Source organism: Parasteatoda tepidariorum, chromosome 4, assembly GCF_982258835.1.
Source record: "Parasteatoda tepidariorum strain Cologne lab strain chromosome 4, Ptep-v5.0, whole genome shotgun sequence".
Classification (NCBI taxonomy): Eukaryota; Metazoa; Arthropoda; class Arachnida; order Araneae; family Theridiidae; genus Parasteatoda; species Parasteatoda tepidariorum.
In genome coordinates, this window is record NC_141758.1 from 48,105,630 (window position 1) to 48,120,934 (window position 15,305).

The window sequence follows — 15,305 nt, forward strand, 5'->3', positions numbered from 1 at the left end:
ATCAAGTTGATTATTTATAAATAAAAATGCTGTTTAAATGGATGCCTTTTTATAAATTAATAAATTATTAGAAATTGTTAATAATTGAATAAATTACTTAGAAATTAATTTGTTTCTGAATATTTAAGTATATGATTTTTGCTTAAATTGGAAAAAAAAATCCTCACACGTGAAATGTTATAAAATAAATTAAGGATAGACTGGTCGTGGCATATGTCAGTGGTACCACACTGTGGCAAGACAGAGTTCTATCAGTAGCTCTTAAAATTTTAAGGAAATTGAAAAAATAATGAATGAAAAGTTTTAAATAAATGGAGAAAATGAATACAAAAATTAAAAAATTGAAAAAATAATGAATGAAAAATTTAAAACAATTTTTAAAAAGTGACGTCCCTTCAGAAACCTTGCGAAAATCCGAAAATACTCTAACTGCTCTAAATAAGCAGGATTTTAAAATTTTGAGCCTGCAACAAGTTTTGATAATTTATACTGTATGTCAGTCAGATATTTATGACTTATTATGACTCAATAATGAACAAATATTTTATATTATGAGCTTATTAAAACCATAATATCGCGGAAGGATTCCTGTTTACGTAGTTAGACTTGTTAAAAAATAAGAAATTCCAATGGTTTATTGATTAGTCAATGGCTGCCAGTTCACTAATTATTTTATTCATAATCTAGCTAACAGAGTCTTTAAAATTTTTATTTACACTGAAACCTAAATTTATACTTCTGTTTTATTATTTTTTAATTTCCTTGTCTTAGACTTGCATAATGACTGTTAATCTAAGGTAAAAAAATCCCATAGTGAGCTTATTAATTAGCCTTGCTTTAATTAACTTATTAATTAACTTTTTAGCATTTTCACTTTTTTCATACTTTGTATTATGTTAAAAAAATTAACGCGTTTTTTTTTAAGTATACACTACCGGTCAAAAGTTTGCGAAAATTTTGAAATCTCCAAAAAAAAGTTCTAAATTCAAATGTTCATAGAACTGCGAAAAATCATTCAAATTGCATGAAAATTTGATATGTTCTAATGTGAACTCTTTACAGTTAGTTACATATGATCAAATTGCAATACTTTGTTTTTTGCGAACTGAATCCAGCTTTTCATCACAGATTGTTTTTATGGTGAAAAAAGTTGTTAAGTTTGAACATTTGCCAAACTTGCAAAAAATTTTTTTTGCACTTTCTGTTAATAGAAAATAGTTATTTGAACAGTTCTATGTAAGCCCTCAAAATTTCAAATCGATTTGATTTCTTTTGACGAAGTTATAGAATTTTGAAAAACATGTGTTCTTTTCTCGATTTTTAAGCATTCCACATATGCGGTCCTTTGGTCTATACATCTTCAACCAAAGAACTTTATAATTTTAATGTTTTCTATATTTTCAAATAATTAATATTGATTATAAAACAAATATTCTTATTTATTATTGTAATTATTATTACTACAAAGAATTTATTATGAATATAATTAAAACAATATATCATGGATGTCACATTTCATCGAAAATTTGTTTGTTCTTGCAAACGATGCTCTGATATTTGAATCGAAGTCAGTTATGGGACATTTTACAACAGGAATAGAACTCTATATCACTTGAAGTGATTAATGGTTTATTAGAACGAATGCTAAGCATATGAAAGGCTATAATAAAAGCAAAAGGTGGATGGTTCGAGGAATCTAAGATTTAATTGTTAATTTATTTAATTACAAAATACGAATAAGAATATGTTAAATATTTGAAATGTTGTAAATAAAATAGTTTAATAAAAATGCAAATTTTTTATACTATTGTTATTATTTTTTCAGAATTATTTATGTAATTATTGTTATAACTTTTTATTTTAATTTAATACATGTAAAAACTAATACATGTAAGCAATAAATATAAACAGTAAATATAAACAATAATAATTACAATAATGAATAAGAGTATTTGTTTTATGATAAATATTAATTATTTGAAAATATAGAAAACATAAAAATTAAAAAGTTCTTTGATAGAAGATGTATAGACCAGAAGACTGCATATGTGGAATGCTCAAAAATCGAGAGAAGTACACATGTTTTTCAAAATTCTATAACTTCGTCAAAAAAAGTCGAATCGATTTGAAATTTTGAGGGCTTGCATAGAACTGCTTAAATAACTATTTTCTATTAACAAAAAGTACAAAAAGTATTTTTTGCAAGTTTAGCAAGTTTTCAAACTTAACAACTTTTTTCACCATAAAAACAATCCGTGATGAATAGCTGGATTCAGTTCGCAAAAAACAAAGTATTGCAATTTGATCATATGTAACTAACAGTAGAGGGTTCACTTTAGAACATATCAAATTTTCATGCCATTTGAATGATTTTTCGCAGTTCTATGAGCATTTGAATTTAGACCTTTTCTTTGCAGATTTCAAAATTTTCGCAAACTTTTGACCGGTAGTGTATCTCTTCCTTAAACGTTTGTTTACTTTTTGTGCAAATACCGAAACATAATAATTTCGTAGCTTTTATAATTTTTCTCAGCTCCTTATGCAAATTTTAATAATAAATAATCCCTTAAGAATCCATTGTAAATCTTTAATCTTTTTATTAACCAAAATAAATATGCACTGATTTTCAATTGTAAAGAAAAATTAAATTCATTGATTTTTTTTAATTTCTAAATTGGCTTAATTTTTAAAGTTCTCCATTTTTTAATTCCTAAAATTGGGTGTCATTTAAATTATCAAAGACAATTTTGGTACAATCTTTAGAAATTTAGTTTTTTCATCCTTTTAGTTTTATAATCTACTTAAATCAATTGAAATTAGTTTTGTAAGAAATATTTTTTATATTTTAAAACAGCACTTCGGCAATGTTTTTTTCGAAAAATCAATCCTTTTTCTATACAAAAAATAACTTTTTGCCAATTAACTGCCAAGTTTAATTCAATTTTAAAATAAACAAATAAATATTTGAAACTAAAAACTGCGTTTTCTTCAAAAACTTTAAATACTAAGTTAATCGAACTTTTTTGCCAAAATTCAATGAAATTCCGTAACTAACTATGAGAGACTGTAAACAAAATACTGTAAAATTCCGATAACCATGGATCTTGATTTTTGAGAATCATAAAATTTAAAAAAAAAAAAATTAATTTTAACGCAAATCAATAGTGTGCTTTAAGATTCACCAAAAGTTTTCTTTTTATTTTTTAACATTTTGAGTTAAATTAATTTATAGTTCGCAATCAAATTTTAATAAAAAGTATTCTTACACCGTTAAATATTTTTTTTTAAAAAATATTATGGTAATTTATAATATTATTATAAAGTGTCTAAACACTTTACGTTATTTTTTCATGTATCACACGATTTGAATCATATTAATAAAAAATTTAATTTTAACCCAAATCAACAGTGTGTTTTAATGTTCACGAAAAGAGTTTTTTTTAAAAAAAAACATTTAGAGTAAAACTAGTTTTCAGTTCTCAGACAAAATTTAAGAAAAATCTGTTTTACAACGATTAAGTGTTTTTTTTTAAAAAGCAAATTAGTTATATTTTACCGTACCATTACCAAATCTCTAATATATATATATATATATATATATATATATATATATATATATGAATTTATATATATATATATATATATATATATATATATATATATATATATATATATATATATATATATATATGAATTTATATATATATATATATATATATATATATATATATATATATATATATATATATATATATATATATATATATATATATATATATATATATATATATATATATATATATATATATATATATATATATATATATATATATATATATATATATATATATATATATATGACGCTCTTATTACAGGCAAAAATATATTTTAGTATTTTCATATGTTAAGAAACAATCCGAAAGTTACTAAAAAAATCTATAAGATAATCAGAATTATATTTGCATTAAAATGCAAAATACAATAAAAAAAATAGTCAAAAATTTTTCAATAACCGATTTTATAAATTAAGGAAATTTCAATCATGAATAACTGTTTCTCTTGGATCTAAATAACTGCAAATAAGTAAAAAATTTAAATATTATTGTTTTGGAGTAAGCCGCGTTCGGAAGATTTTACCTTTAATGCTGAGAAAAACATCGGTATGTTTTATGCTGTATTTCATAACCATAAATTAATAAATGTTAAATATAAAAAATTTTCTGAAAATTCTACGCCAAAGGGATCATATACAAATAAAATATAGAAATGAAAACTAAAAATTTTGACATCACACTAACCTGATTTCACGAGCATACCGACCAGTAGCCATAGTGATACCTGTAGAGCTGGATTCAAATGAACTATATTGTCCAAAGATATCAGTTTAAACCTATGATCAGGTTTCACATGATCCGGTGAATCAAAATCTTCCTCATCAAAAGGATCCTTGGGAACTCGTTGTTTATTCACTTCATCATCTTCTTGATCGTAATTTAGAGATCGCTCTCCATCCTCCACACTAATATCTTCACTCCTTAGAACATCTGACACATGTTCCAAGGGATCATCAATATAAGTTTGGATTGAATACGAGGGGGTGGATGATTCTTGAGACAAAGATGTTGTTAAGAAACTGGATAAGGTGACGCATAGAAAAAATAAATTAAGGGAATTGAGCATGTTCTAAATGTTTTTTCTTCAAATCCCTTCGGTAATTGCGATCATCTTTATATGTTTAAAATTATTGATTATTTTTTCCCTTATAATTTAACGCTCTTTGCAAGACAGAATTAAAAAATGTTTATGAGAATGTATGACTTATCAATAGCCACCCTCTCTGTTTAATTGAAAGTAAACAAGCAGAGCTTATGACAGCTAATGACAATAAGATGTATCTCATAAAAATAAAATAATGTCAATAATTAACTATACTTGAGAGTGCTTTAAATTAAATTTGAAGTAAAAAAAGGTTGTACAGATAAAAAATAGATCGCAAAATAAAATACTGTCAGTAGAAGCATAAATCTCAACCTTAAATATCAAGCTCTACAGATCTCTCTCTCCATATAAATATATATCACAAAATAAAACACTGTCACTGAATGTACGAAACCAAAGTTTGAATCATTATTTCTGCAGAACAAGCTGCATCACAGAATAAAATAATGTCACTAACTTCATGCCTTGTACAGTAAATTCTGAAAATATAATATCATGAAATAATCAAGTGTTACTAAACTCATGAAACCTTTAAATAGTAAGTTCTGGAAGAAATATCATTAAATGAAGGCATGCCACCATCTACATGGAATTATGTTTTTTTTACCATAAATTTCAAGCTGCTGTCAAAGACGCATTAAAATCTGCACAAACTAAACGTAAATACCTAAAGTAAACAAAAGAATTGTCACGATATGAATTAATTCTAGAATGTACTGTGCAATATCTAGTCTGCTGCTGTCATTTGATCTTGACACACCTGATTCCATGTCTTGCGTAAGAAAAGATCCACAATTCTTGAAAACCAATCTTCTTTTAGTGTTGCAGATGTCACGACTAGTGTCGATCTTGTCACTCACCAAGTAGTTCACTAACTGCACCACTCGTATTTATCAAGTTATATCCTACCGTATCCATATCGTGTGAGCATACCACTTGAAGAATACATTGGAAGAGCAAGCCGGGAAGAACTCTGCGTTCATGTTCATATTCGATCTTATTTATGAACGCTGGCAGCAATGACGTCATGCATATGCAAACTTTTCACCAGTGATGAATGAATGCACGGAACAGCATTCTCAGTGATGGGTCTTGGGTAATGACAGAATTTGAATCCGAAACAATAAGAACTAATAAATTGGTCGGGTTAAATGAAAAAAACAAACTAGAATGGAGATATTATCTAGGCATCACATTACACGTTTCTGATTAGAACAAATACACCTGTGCATCGAGCTGGCTTACTGTTTTTTTCGACTTCTCGAATTCCGGAATCATTTTCTCTTATTGGAGGAAAAGTACGAGACTTGTGAAATCCTTGTATAAGTGACGTAATGAAATTTTCGCTGTGATTTGGTTGGGTGATTTTTATAACTGAGAATTATTTGTTTAAAGATTAGCTTTCCTCATATTTATTTTTTCCCATTTTTTTTCGCTCAAACACAAAGGCGCAGTTTAGTTTTGTTTTAATAAACTGTAAATATTTTCAATTAGACGGTTTGTTTTTTTAATAGTAACTAATTATATGTTTAAATAGTAACTAATTAAGGGTTTAAATAGTAACTAATTAAAGGTTTAAATAGTAACTAATTAATTTTTTTTATATAAAATTGGGTCAATCAGAGATAATGTAAAGCACTCAAAACCATGGGGCTATTTTGAAGCACTTCACAGAAATGGCAAATTTTATTAGGAATGAAAAGTGTTTATTTTCAGCAAAATATATCATATCATTTATATTTATTAGAAACATACGTTAAGATATAAAAATAATATATTTAATTTTAAAAGTTCTAAATTCAACAACAAAAAAATTTGCAATACATAAATAGTGGGACTGTTATGGTATTTGTGTAATAATGGGCTAATTTCAAAGACAAATATAAATTCAACCATTTCACTTTTTCGTCCTCGTCAGACTTAAAAATATATGTTTTGTAACGCGTAAATAATAGCTTAGATCACGAAAATGTTTTATTATAGTTTATTACGGTAAGAGTTTATTTAACTAAAATATTGGTGAGGAATGATGAGTTATTTAGCAAAAATTTAGGAGCATTAACATTTAGAATATGTTCAATGTAGCACCAATTAGAAACTATTAAATTTAGGGGACTAATATAAAGCACGTATCGGTATCTTTTTACATTTTCTGAAAAGTTAAACGATAAAGCATAATATCGATAACTTGAACCATGATACAGTGCAAATTTGTCGCAAGCTTAATAAAGTGTTAAATTAAGCCATGTTTCTGTCAAAGTTGAATCTTAGTATCGTGGAATCAAATTTAATAAGAAGCATGATGGAAAATTTTTGTATAGTGTATGTATTCTGTTAACTTTAACACTAACTTAATTTTCAACCCCTAAACAATAGTGCGATTTTGCACATGGTTTTTGAAGCTCAAATAGTATTAGAGTTAGGGTAAGTAAAAATAACTTCAATTTGTAATACTACTTACTGTCATTGTTTTAATTGATGACGTAACAGTGTAGAATGAAGTAGAAAAACGAGAAACATTCTAGAACAAATGTTTAAAAATAATTACAAAAATTTTCTGGTCTAACACTGTTTCAAATAAAGATCTACGAATAAAAGCAAAATTATCACTCATTCATGAGGAAAGTATGAAGAGAAGCTGGAGATGGACTGGGGATAACCTTCGTCTAAAACGGGATAGCCCTGCTAACATCGCAATTACTCGGGCACCTGATGGAAAACGCAAAAGAGGAAGGCTGAGACTTACTTTGCAAAAATACATGCACCAAAGGTCTGTATAAAGCAAAACTAAATGGATGGAAGGAAGGACTGGACATGGGTGTCTGGAAAAAGAGACTTGAGGTCTCACGTGCCAGCTGGCGCGAAAGGATAGGTAGGTAGGTAACAGGGTAGAGCACGGCGGAATCTTTTGATAGTTTAACCAGATATAGTTAAAACAATCAAAATATCTCTTATTGGATAATTTGGATATTTAATTAGACGTGATGACTTTCACTCAATAACATTCTCAAAATTAGAATTAAAACTTAGAAAGACACTTCCCTTACAGCAATGTGTCAACAAAAATATAGGGAAACCCATAAATTCAGAGAGGGTTTCTACTTATTTTAGACCTAACATAGAAATTTTATAAAATGTGGTTTTTATTTTCATTGAAATATGCTAAAAATATATTCATGAAAACACAAAAAAAATTCGTGAGAAATGAAATAGGGAGTATATGAACCCTTTTTCAAATCCATGAAAAAATTATTTAATTGAACACTAGTTTTTTACGAACTCTATTTTATTTATTATTTTATTTACAGTACTTGCAACTTCAATCCATCATAAAAATGTATAATTAATCTCAAATGGAATAATTAAACACTCTCAAAAGTTTGTAAATGACAGTTTCAAGTAAAGGAACTAGTGTAATTTGAAAATTTCTCAACAGAAAGTGTTTACTCCAATTGAATTACTAAAATTTCATAGTTGTCTTCAAAACCATTGACAATAACAGGAAAATAAAATTAGTGAAAAATAAGGGTTAATAAAAATATTTATCGAACATTTTTATTAATAAATATTTATTGTCTAAGCAGGAAATGCATCGTATTCCCATCACTGGTGTTTTAAGGTAATGTGCTGTTGCCCGGTATTCATTACTCGAATGATTTTTATAAGTTTAACTGTTATTGCTCCTGCCTGTTATTCATTAAAATGATGTTTCTTAAGGTAAAGGGCAATTTTCCGGCATGCATTTACCTGGTATTCCTTATACTGTTTTTTCTTTTTCTTTTTTTAGTGTAAAGGTCATTGAACGTTATTATCTAGTCTGACATTTTTAGCACCACCATAGTAGCCACCTCCAAGTAGAGAAACTTTTTCAACTACTGAAGAAAAATGCATGAATATAACAATACAAAAATAAATATTAATGCAAAGCGTGTGTCATCTCAAAGCGACGAAATGCTTTTAAATGTGTATTGTTATTTGAAGATTGCCAAATTCTGAAAACGAAAATTAATTCTGTCTGCTGTATTTGTTTCAGTAAAAATGCTAACACGCGTCATCCCCTGTCTTTCACTAATGGAACAACCCACTCCCATAGAGTGGCAATACATCAGAATTGATGGACAAAAATTGCACACTTGATGACTTAGTTCCAAGAGGTGTGTGGTCAGTTTGAGTACACTTATTTACTACAGCAGATCTCACTGGATCGTTAGAAAATGAGATTATGATATACTTTCCTGAGGGAGATAATACCTAGTATAATATACCTTTAGTTTGTAAGTTTAAAAATTTCCCGAAACTTCGAAACATGAATTTCTTAATCAAAATTGCATTTTTATAATTAAGATAAGGCCATATTTAAAGAAAATTTCAGTCTTAAATACGTGTGTCTAATAAAAAGAAAAGTGGCAGAAAAGTTATTTGGGCATTGTTACTATTTGTGTCGACTTATTTTTGTAAGTGAAGCTTCCCAACTTTGTTTCGAAAAATTAGATAGAATGTTGAGAGTGACATGCGTTGAATTCTTTCAGCAATATTCTATAGGTATAAGAATTAACAACAACAAAAAACTACTAGTTGTATATTGAAAAAAAAGTGACTAATAATACTCTATCTAGATTCTGAACTGAAATACTTTTATATGATAAGCAACAACAAAACATTTAAGTTGTTAAAAACTTTAAAAATATCACTTATGTTAAGGAAAATGCATTAAAAATAGCGGGGACTATTACAATACTAATGCTTGAAATAATTTTTTATGATGGCAACGCATAACTTTCGTAGTTAAAGTATTCTATATTCACGCAAGACAGAAATATAGAACAAAATCCTTTTTCTTTTTTTTTTTTAAATTTGCAATGATTTCGTAATCCGGAAAGAGAAAATAAAATCTTTCATTGGAAAGAATTCAAATCACAGGACATTTCTCAGAACTCTTGTGAAATTAACTTCATAATAAGCGGATACATTTCAAAAGAGTACAGCTGAGATTAATGTTTTAAGGAAAAATGTTGCTTTTCTTCCATTTTATAAGAAAAGCTAGAAGTTAATTAGTTACGACGTTTTAATTAATAGAAACGTTTATTACTAAAATTGATGGGATTTTTAAATTTTTTTTAGTTTTTTTTTATGTCTATTTGATAAGAAAGGTGAGTTACGTCATTAGATCTCTTCTAATTAATAGAAAAAGTTTATTATAAAAGTGTATTTACTAACACGAGTATAAATGGGATATTGAATATTTTTTTAGTTCTCTTCATGTCTGTTTGATAAGAAAGGTGAGTAGCTATCTCGTTAAGTCTCTTCTGATTTATAGAAAAGTTTATTTAAAAATGCATTTTCCATTATAAAAGGGATATTAAAAGTTTTTTTCATTTTTTTTTCATGTCTATTGGAAAAGAAAAGTGAGATATCTCTTCTAATTAATAGAAAAGTTTATTATAAGTGTATCTACCAATACGAGTATAAATAGAATATTAATTTTTTTTGTTTTCTTTATGACTATTTGATAAGAAAGGTGAGTGGCTATCTCGTTAAGTTTTTTCTAATTAATAGAAAAATTTATTAAAAAAGTGTACTTACCAATATAAAAGGGATATTAATTTTTTTTTATTTTTCTTTATGTCTCTTTAATAAGAAAAGTGAGTAGCTATTTCATTACGTCTCTTCTAATTAATAGAAAAATTTATTAATATAGTTTATTAGCTAATATAAATGGGATATTAAAAAAGAATTATTTTTCTTCCTGTCTATTTAATAAGAAAACTGAGTTGTTAATTAGTTGCGTTTTTTAATGAATGTTGCGGATCAATGGAGTCTAAGGGGTTGTTAAGGAATGAAATAATTAATGTTAAAATTGCTAATTAATGATAAAATTGCTTAATTAGGCATTACAGCAAGATTGTAACAAAAACAGATTATTAAACTTGACTACTAGTGAGGTACATCTCCCACGAAAAATCTTCGGGACAGATGAGTGGCGCTGCTGTCACTAAGATGTTGCGCGTCTTTCTTGGAATTACTACACCGTGTGTGTAGCATCCTGATCTAGTCGGTCCCGACCTAGCTATTAAGTGTGGACTCAAAAGTGAGAAATAAAAGAAATTTAAAAAAATAAATAAGCAAATTTAAAGTTTAATTGCTCTGTTTGACTGATAAGAAAAAGATAAAGTCAATAGTGTTTAAGTAAAAAGTTTCAAGGAATCGTGGCAAGATTTCATCAAATCTGCACATGTGGAAGACAGTCGTATCTACTCATCTTAAAAGTATCATTGATATTTTATTTACAATTAAAAGGAAGAAATTTTTATGGTTACGCTAGGCAATATTTCCCTATTTCTTTTATTCGTGATTTTCAACTCTTAAATTTATGATTAAGCAAGTGCTTTATGTTGTTGTTAATTTGCGTAGCACTAGAGCTACACAATGGGCTACTGGCGACGGTCTGGGAAACATCCCGGAGGATGATCCGAAGACATGCCATCACAATTTTGATCCTCTGCGGAGGGGATGGCACCCCCGCTTCAGTAGCCCGACGACCTGCGCGCGAAGTCGAGCAGCAAGTGCTTTATGGTCTACCTAATGATTATCATTAATATTTTGTTAAAAATTTGACACATTTTTCGACCAAAGACGTATTGTGTAAATGAAAATAAGTCTTAAAGTAATCGATTAGAAGAAATGAAAAGCAATAGCCGAATCACTTGAATTTCATTATTACTTTTTTTTTACCTACATTATATTCCGAAATGTAGTGATCAATAAAATCGAAAATATCGTACATGGAATATATCGTACATCTAACACAGTGATATGTAGAGAGGGGGGCAAGTAGTAATGATTAAGGCATCTCGTCGAAAAGAAGCATTCAATCGCCAACATGTGGTTCTAAAGGTTTTAATATACTTTTTATCATGAAATTAAAATATAATAGAAAACTACTTGACTCAAAAAAATCCTTTTATGAAGAAAAAATGATTATTCAAGTACAAAACTTAATAAGTACCAAATTATCTAGTATAAAATACTTAAATTAATAAATTTCCTCATTAAGTACCAATTTAAGGTACTCGAATACCTTCGGAAGCAAAATGTTTAAATTTTTAATTGGTATTTGCATTGAAATTAAAATGTAATAGAAAACTGCTTGACTCAAAGCAATCATTTTATATAGAAGAAAATACAATTTCCAAGTACTGACCTTAACAATTACCAGCTTAAGTATAAAGTAATTAAATTACCCGAATTGGTACCCGAATGTCTTCTAAGGCAAAGTTTTGACAATTTTAATTTGGATTTTTGAGTGTGTTAGGCAATAAATCCTGATACAAATACAAAAGAAAGTGTTTCTTTCTTCTTTTTTTTAAGAAAATATGCAGGGAAACTGTACAAAAAAGGATCAGAAATCGATCTTTTTTCAAAATCCTATAACTTTGTTAAAATTTATTATTTTTTTCATTATTCTTATTTTATAATACTCACACGAATTTAACTTATGGAATAAACTACGCACTAGTCGTAATATTAATATTTAGATTTTTAACAACAAATATCGAAACTTATTTGGGCAAAAACCTGAAAATTGCAACTAATTGTTTTAATTTTAGCTGCAAAATATTAATTAACAGTTTAATCTTAATTAACTAGTCTAAACACATGTATAGAAAACATTCATACAAAATTTTAGCTTATTTGTATTGTATATTTTAAGACATTTCGAGTGATGAAAACTAACCGAAAAATTAGTTTTGAGAAAAAGGCAAAAAATACGCTAATATCATTGTAATAAGGAAAATCAACGATTTTTCTTTAAATTATCATAATTTCTGTTCGATTTGATGTTGAAACAAAACTCAAACGGTTTCATAAAGAGAAAAGTTCATAGATTTATTTTTAATAAAAAAAATAAAAAATAAATAATTTTATCAAAATTATCTTCAAAAAATAATTGGGTACCTTAATTAGGAAGTTATAGAACGTTAAAATACTAAAGTGATCGCCTGTAAAACGTATATATTCTTCACAGTTAAGGACAAAAAATCAAGAATTGTTTGGTTGGAAATGATTAATTTAATATAGAAGAATTATATTTTACATGCGCTGTTACATTTGCGTACGAATTACATTTGGTGACCAGTTTGTGTAGTGGTCAGGAAGCTGACCTCATCTCGGAAAGGACCTGGGTTCGAATGCTATCTGTTCTTAATGTGGGAGCAACGATGGCCGACCTAATATGGTACCCTTGAAAGAGTGGAAAACAAATCTGTCCGACTAGTACCTGAATGACGAGTCAATCGGGTGGTCATTTAAAAGAAAAAAGCATTTTATCTTGAAATAACGATTTAAATTTTCATAAATATATATTTCCTATCATTTTCTTCTTCAGTTTAATGGGATTTCCCCTCCCCCCTTCAGTGATTACACCCCTCTTTTCATGGGTATTTGATTGAGAAGTCTACACTGGTTGCCCTCCCATCTCTATGCGCAAGTGTTCTATTACACTAAAAAAATAAAGAAAGAAATTTTAAAAAAAATAAGAGCAGCAAGTAATATTTTTACATTTTTTTTTAATTCACGATATAACTATTGATACAATTCGTTATTTCTTCATGCATAAAAAATTTTTAGTTAATTTTTGAGAAAACCGCCATTTGTCTAAAATAAGAACAATTAAATTACCTACTCCCTATACATAATTCAAGAACTATTGTCTGCATAAATAGTTTTATTTTACTAATATTAAAAAAATTTTCAGTTAAATAGTTTTAAGCTTAACAATACTTAAAAAAAAGGTCCTTTTTAAGGTTCGAAACGAAGAAATCTCTTCCCTTTTCACAGCAATTCATTGCTAATTTAAGCATGAAATTGTTTTCTATTCTTTGAAAATTCGCGCCATCTGACGGTCTTTTTGGCAACTAAGTTCAATCAGCTTTATCATCCAGCGTATTCCGAATAAATATTGACAAAAGAAATGTTCATCTGAGTCTTAGATCGTGTATAATACAAGAGAAGAGTCAATCAGGTCGTTTTTGGCTGTCTTCGCTTTTATTCTTTCATAAAGTAGGAGAAAAATAACGAGATTAACTGGGTAAAGCTTTTCTTTTAATAAAACCCGTCAGTTCATGGTATAAAATTATTGCTTTTCAATCTCTGTAAAGATTATTTTCATTTAAGTAAACAAAGTTTATAATTTGGTCGAAAAAAACGTTTGTGATGATGCAAATCTAGAATAATTTTTAAAAATTTTCAGCTTAAAGAGGAGTTTTATATACTAATATGCGCATTAATTTCATTTCGTTTTGAACATTAAAAACACATGATCGCAGGAACGTAATGAAAACGTTTGCTTAAAACTTTAAAACGTTAATTCAAATTCTACCAAAAATCCCTTAAATTATTCTTGCAAAAGTAAAATTGCATGAACCTATTTCTTTACCTAAATATTATTCAGTTTTTCATTTGCATTTCTGAAATATTTGATAAGCATTGCAGGAGTATTTCAAGTAGCTTCAAGTGCTATAGAGTTGAATAGATTTTGTATAAATCTATTCATTACATGTCGCAGTAAACTATGGAAATTAAACAAATTGTATGAGAAAATTATAGCTAAATATTATAATTATAAAACTTTTTATAATTATAAATTATCAAATTTATAAAAATTGCTGCTAATTTATATTTTTAAGTTTCCTTTAGATATATATCATCAAATTATTCTTCATAATTTTTTGCAATCTATTCTTGTTAAGAATAGCTTAAAATAAAATAAATTCTACGAACTGTTCACTGTTTATCTAAATATTGTTGTAAATTCATATTTTAGTTACTTAACATATCGTTATTCTTCGTACTTATTAAAAAATTATTGCTCATAATTAATTAGAATACTTATTAAAACGTATTTGTATTCTTGCAAAACTTTCACTACTTCACATAGAAAGATAATAATTTTTTTTTTAAATATTGCTTCAGGTTTTTAAATTGAGTTCTGAAAACTAATTAAAAACTATTTTTCTCATTCCAAAATGAAAAATCAAGGAGATTTCTTCCTCCTGCATAGCTTTCGCATTTAAAAAATATATATAACACTATTTAACAAATGAAATAAATATTATTAAAATGGATTAACATTCGTTCATTGTTTTCAACTTTCAACTGCTCAACAGCATTTTGCACAATTAACATCAATTTTAAATATTCATCTCTACACCTAATTTTTCATGAGTTATGTTTCAGTTACATTTCGAAGTTAGTGTTCAAAATCCTACTTCCTTACGTTCTCTCTCTCTCTATATATATTTCGAAGTAATTATTTCCCCGATTTATAATACAGTTGTAACTAATCAAGTCTAAAGCAATATCAAATTAATTTTTTTAAAACATATCGGATAAAACATTTCAAAGCACGATGAGATAGACTTTTTTTTAAGGATAAAACTAAAAGATAGCGCCATTTTGAAATTAAAGCTATCATTGTGTAATAATAATTTCTATACCCAGATAGAGTTCGTTTTTATTGATTTTTATAAACAGTCATATTTAAGTCTCAGACGTAGCGTAAAAGGGTGGAGCACCCATAAACTTGA

At 27.3% G+C, this 15,305-nt stretch overlaps 1 protein-coding gene across 3 annotated transcripts in view; it reads right to left on the minus strand.

Moving 5' to 3' along the window:
* Positions 1–15,305, minus strand: part of LOC107448946 (Na(+)/H(+) exchanger protein 2) — a 210,090-nt gene that overhangs the window by 106,765 nt on the left and 88,020 nt on the right. Inside the window, exon 1 of one of the 3 annotated variants that reach the window (XM_016064324.4) lies at positions 4,299–5,891. The exons of the other annotated variants lie outside the window; for them this stretch is intronic. Within the exon in view, the coding sequence (XP_015919810.1) occupies positions 4,299–4,680 (382 nt within the window). The 5' untranslated portion in view covers positions 4,681–5,891. Of the gene's footprint in view, positions 1–4,298; positions 5,892–15,305 lie in introns of those variants that run through there. 3 annotated transcript variants of the gene reach the window in all.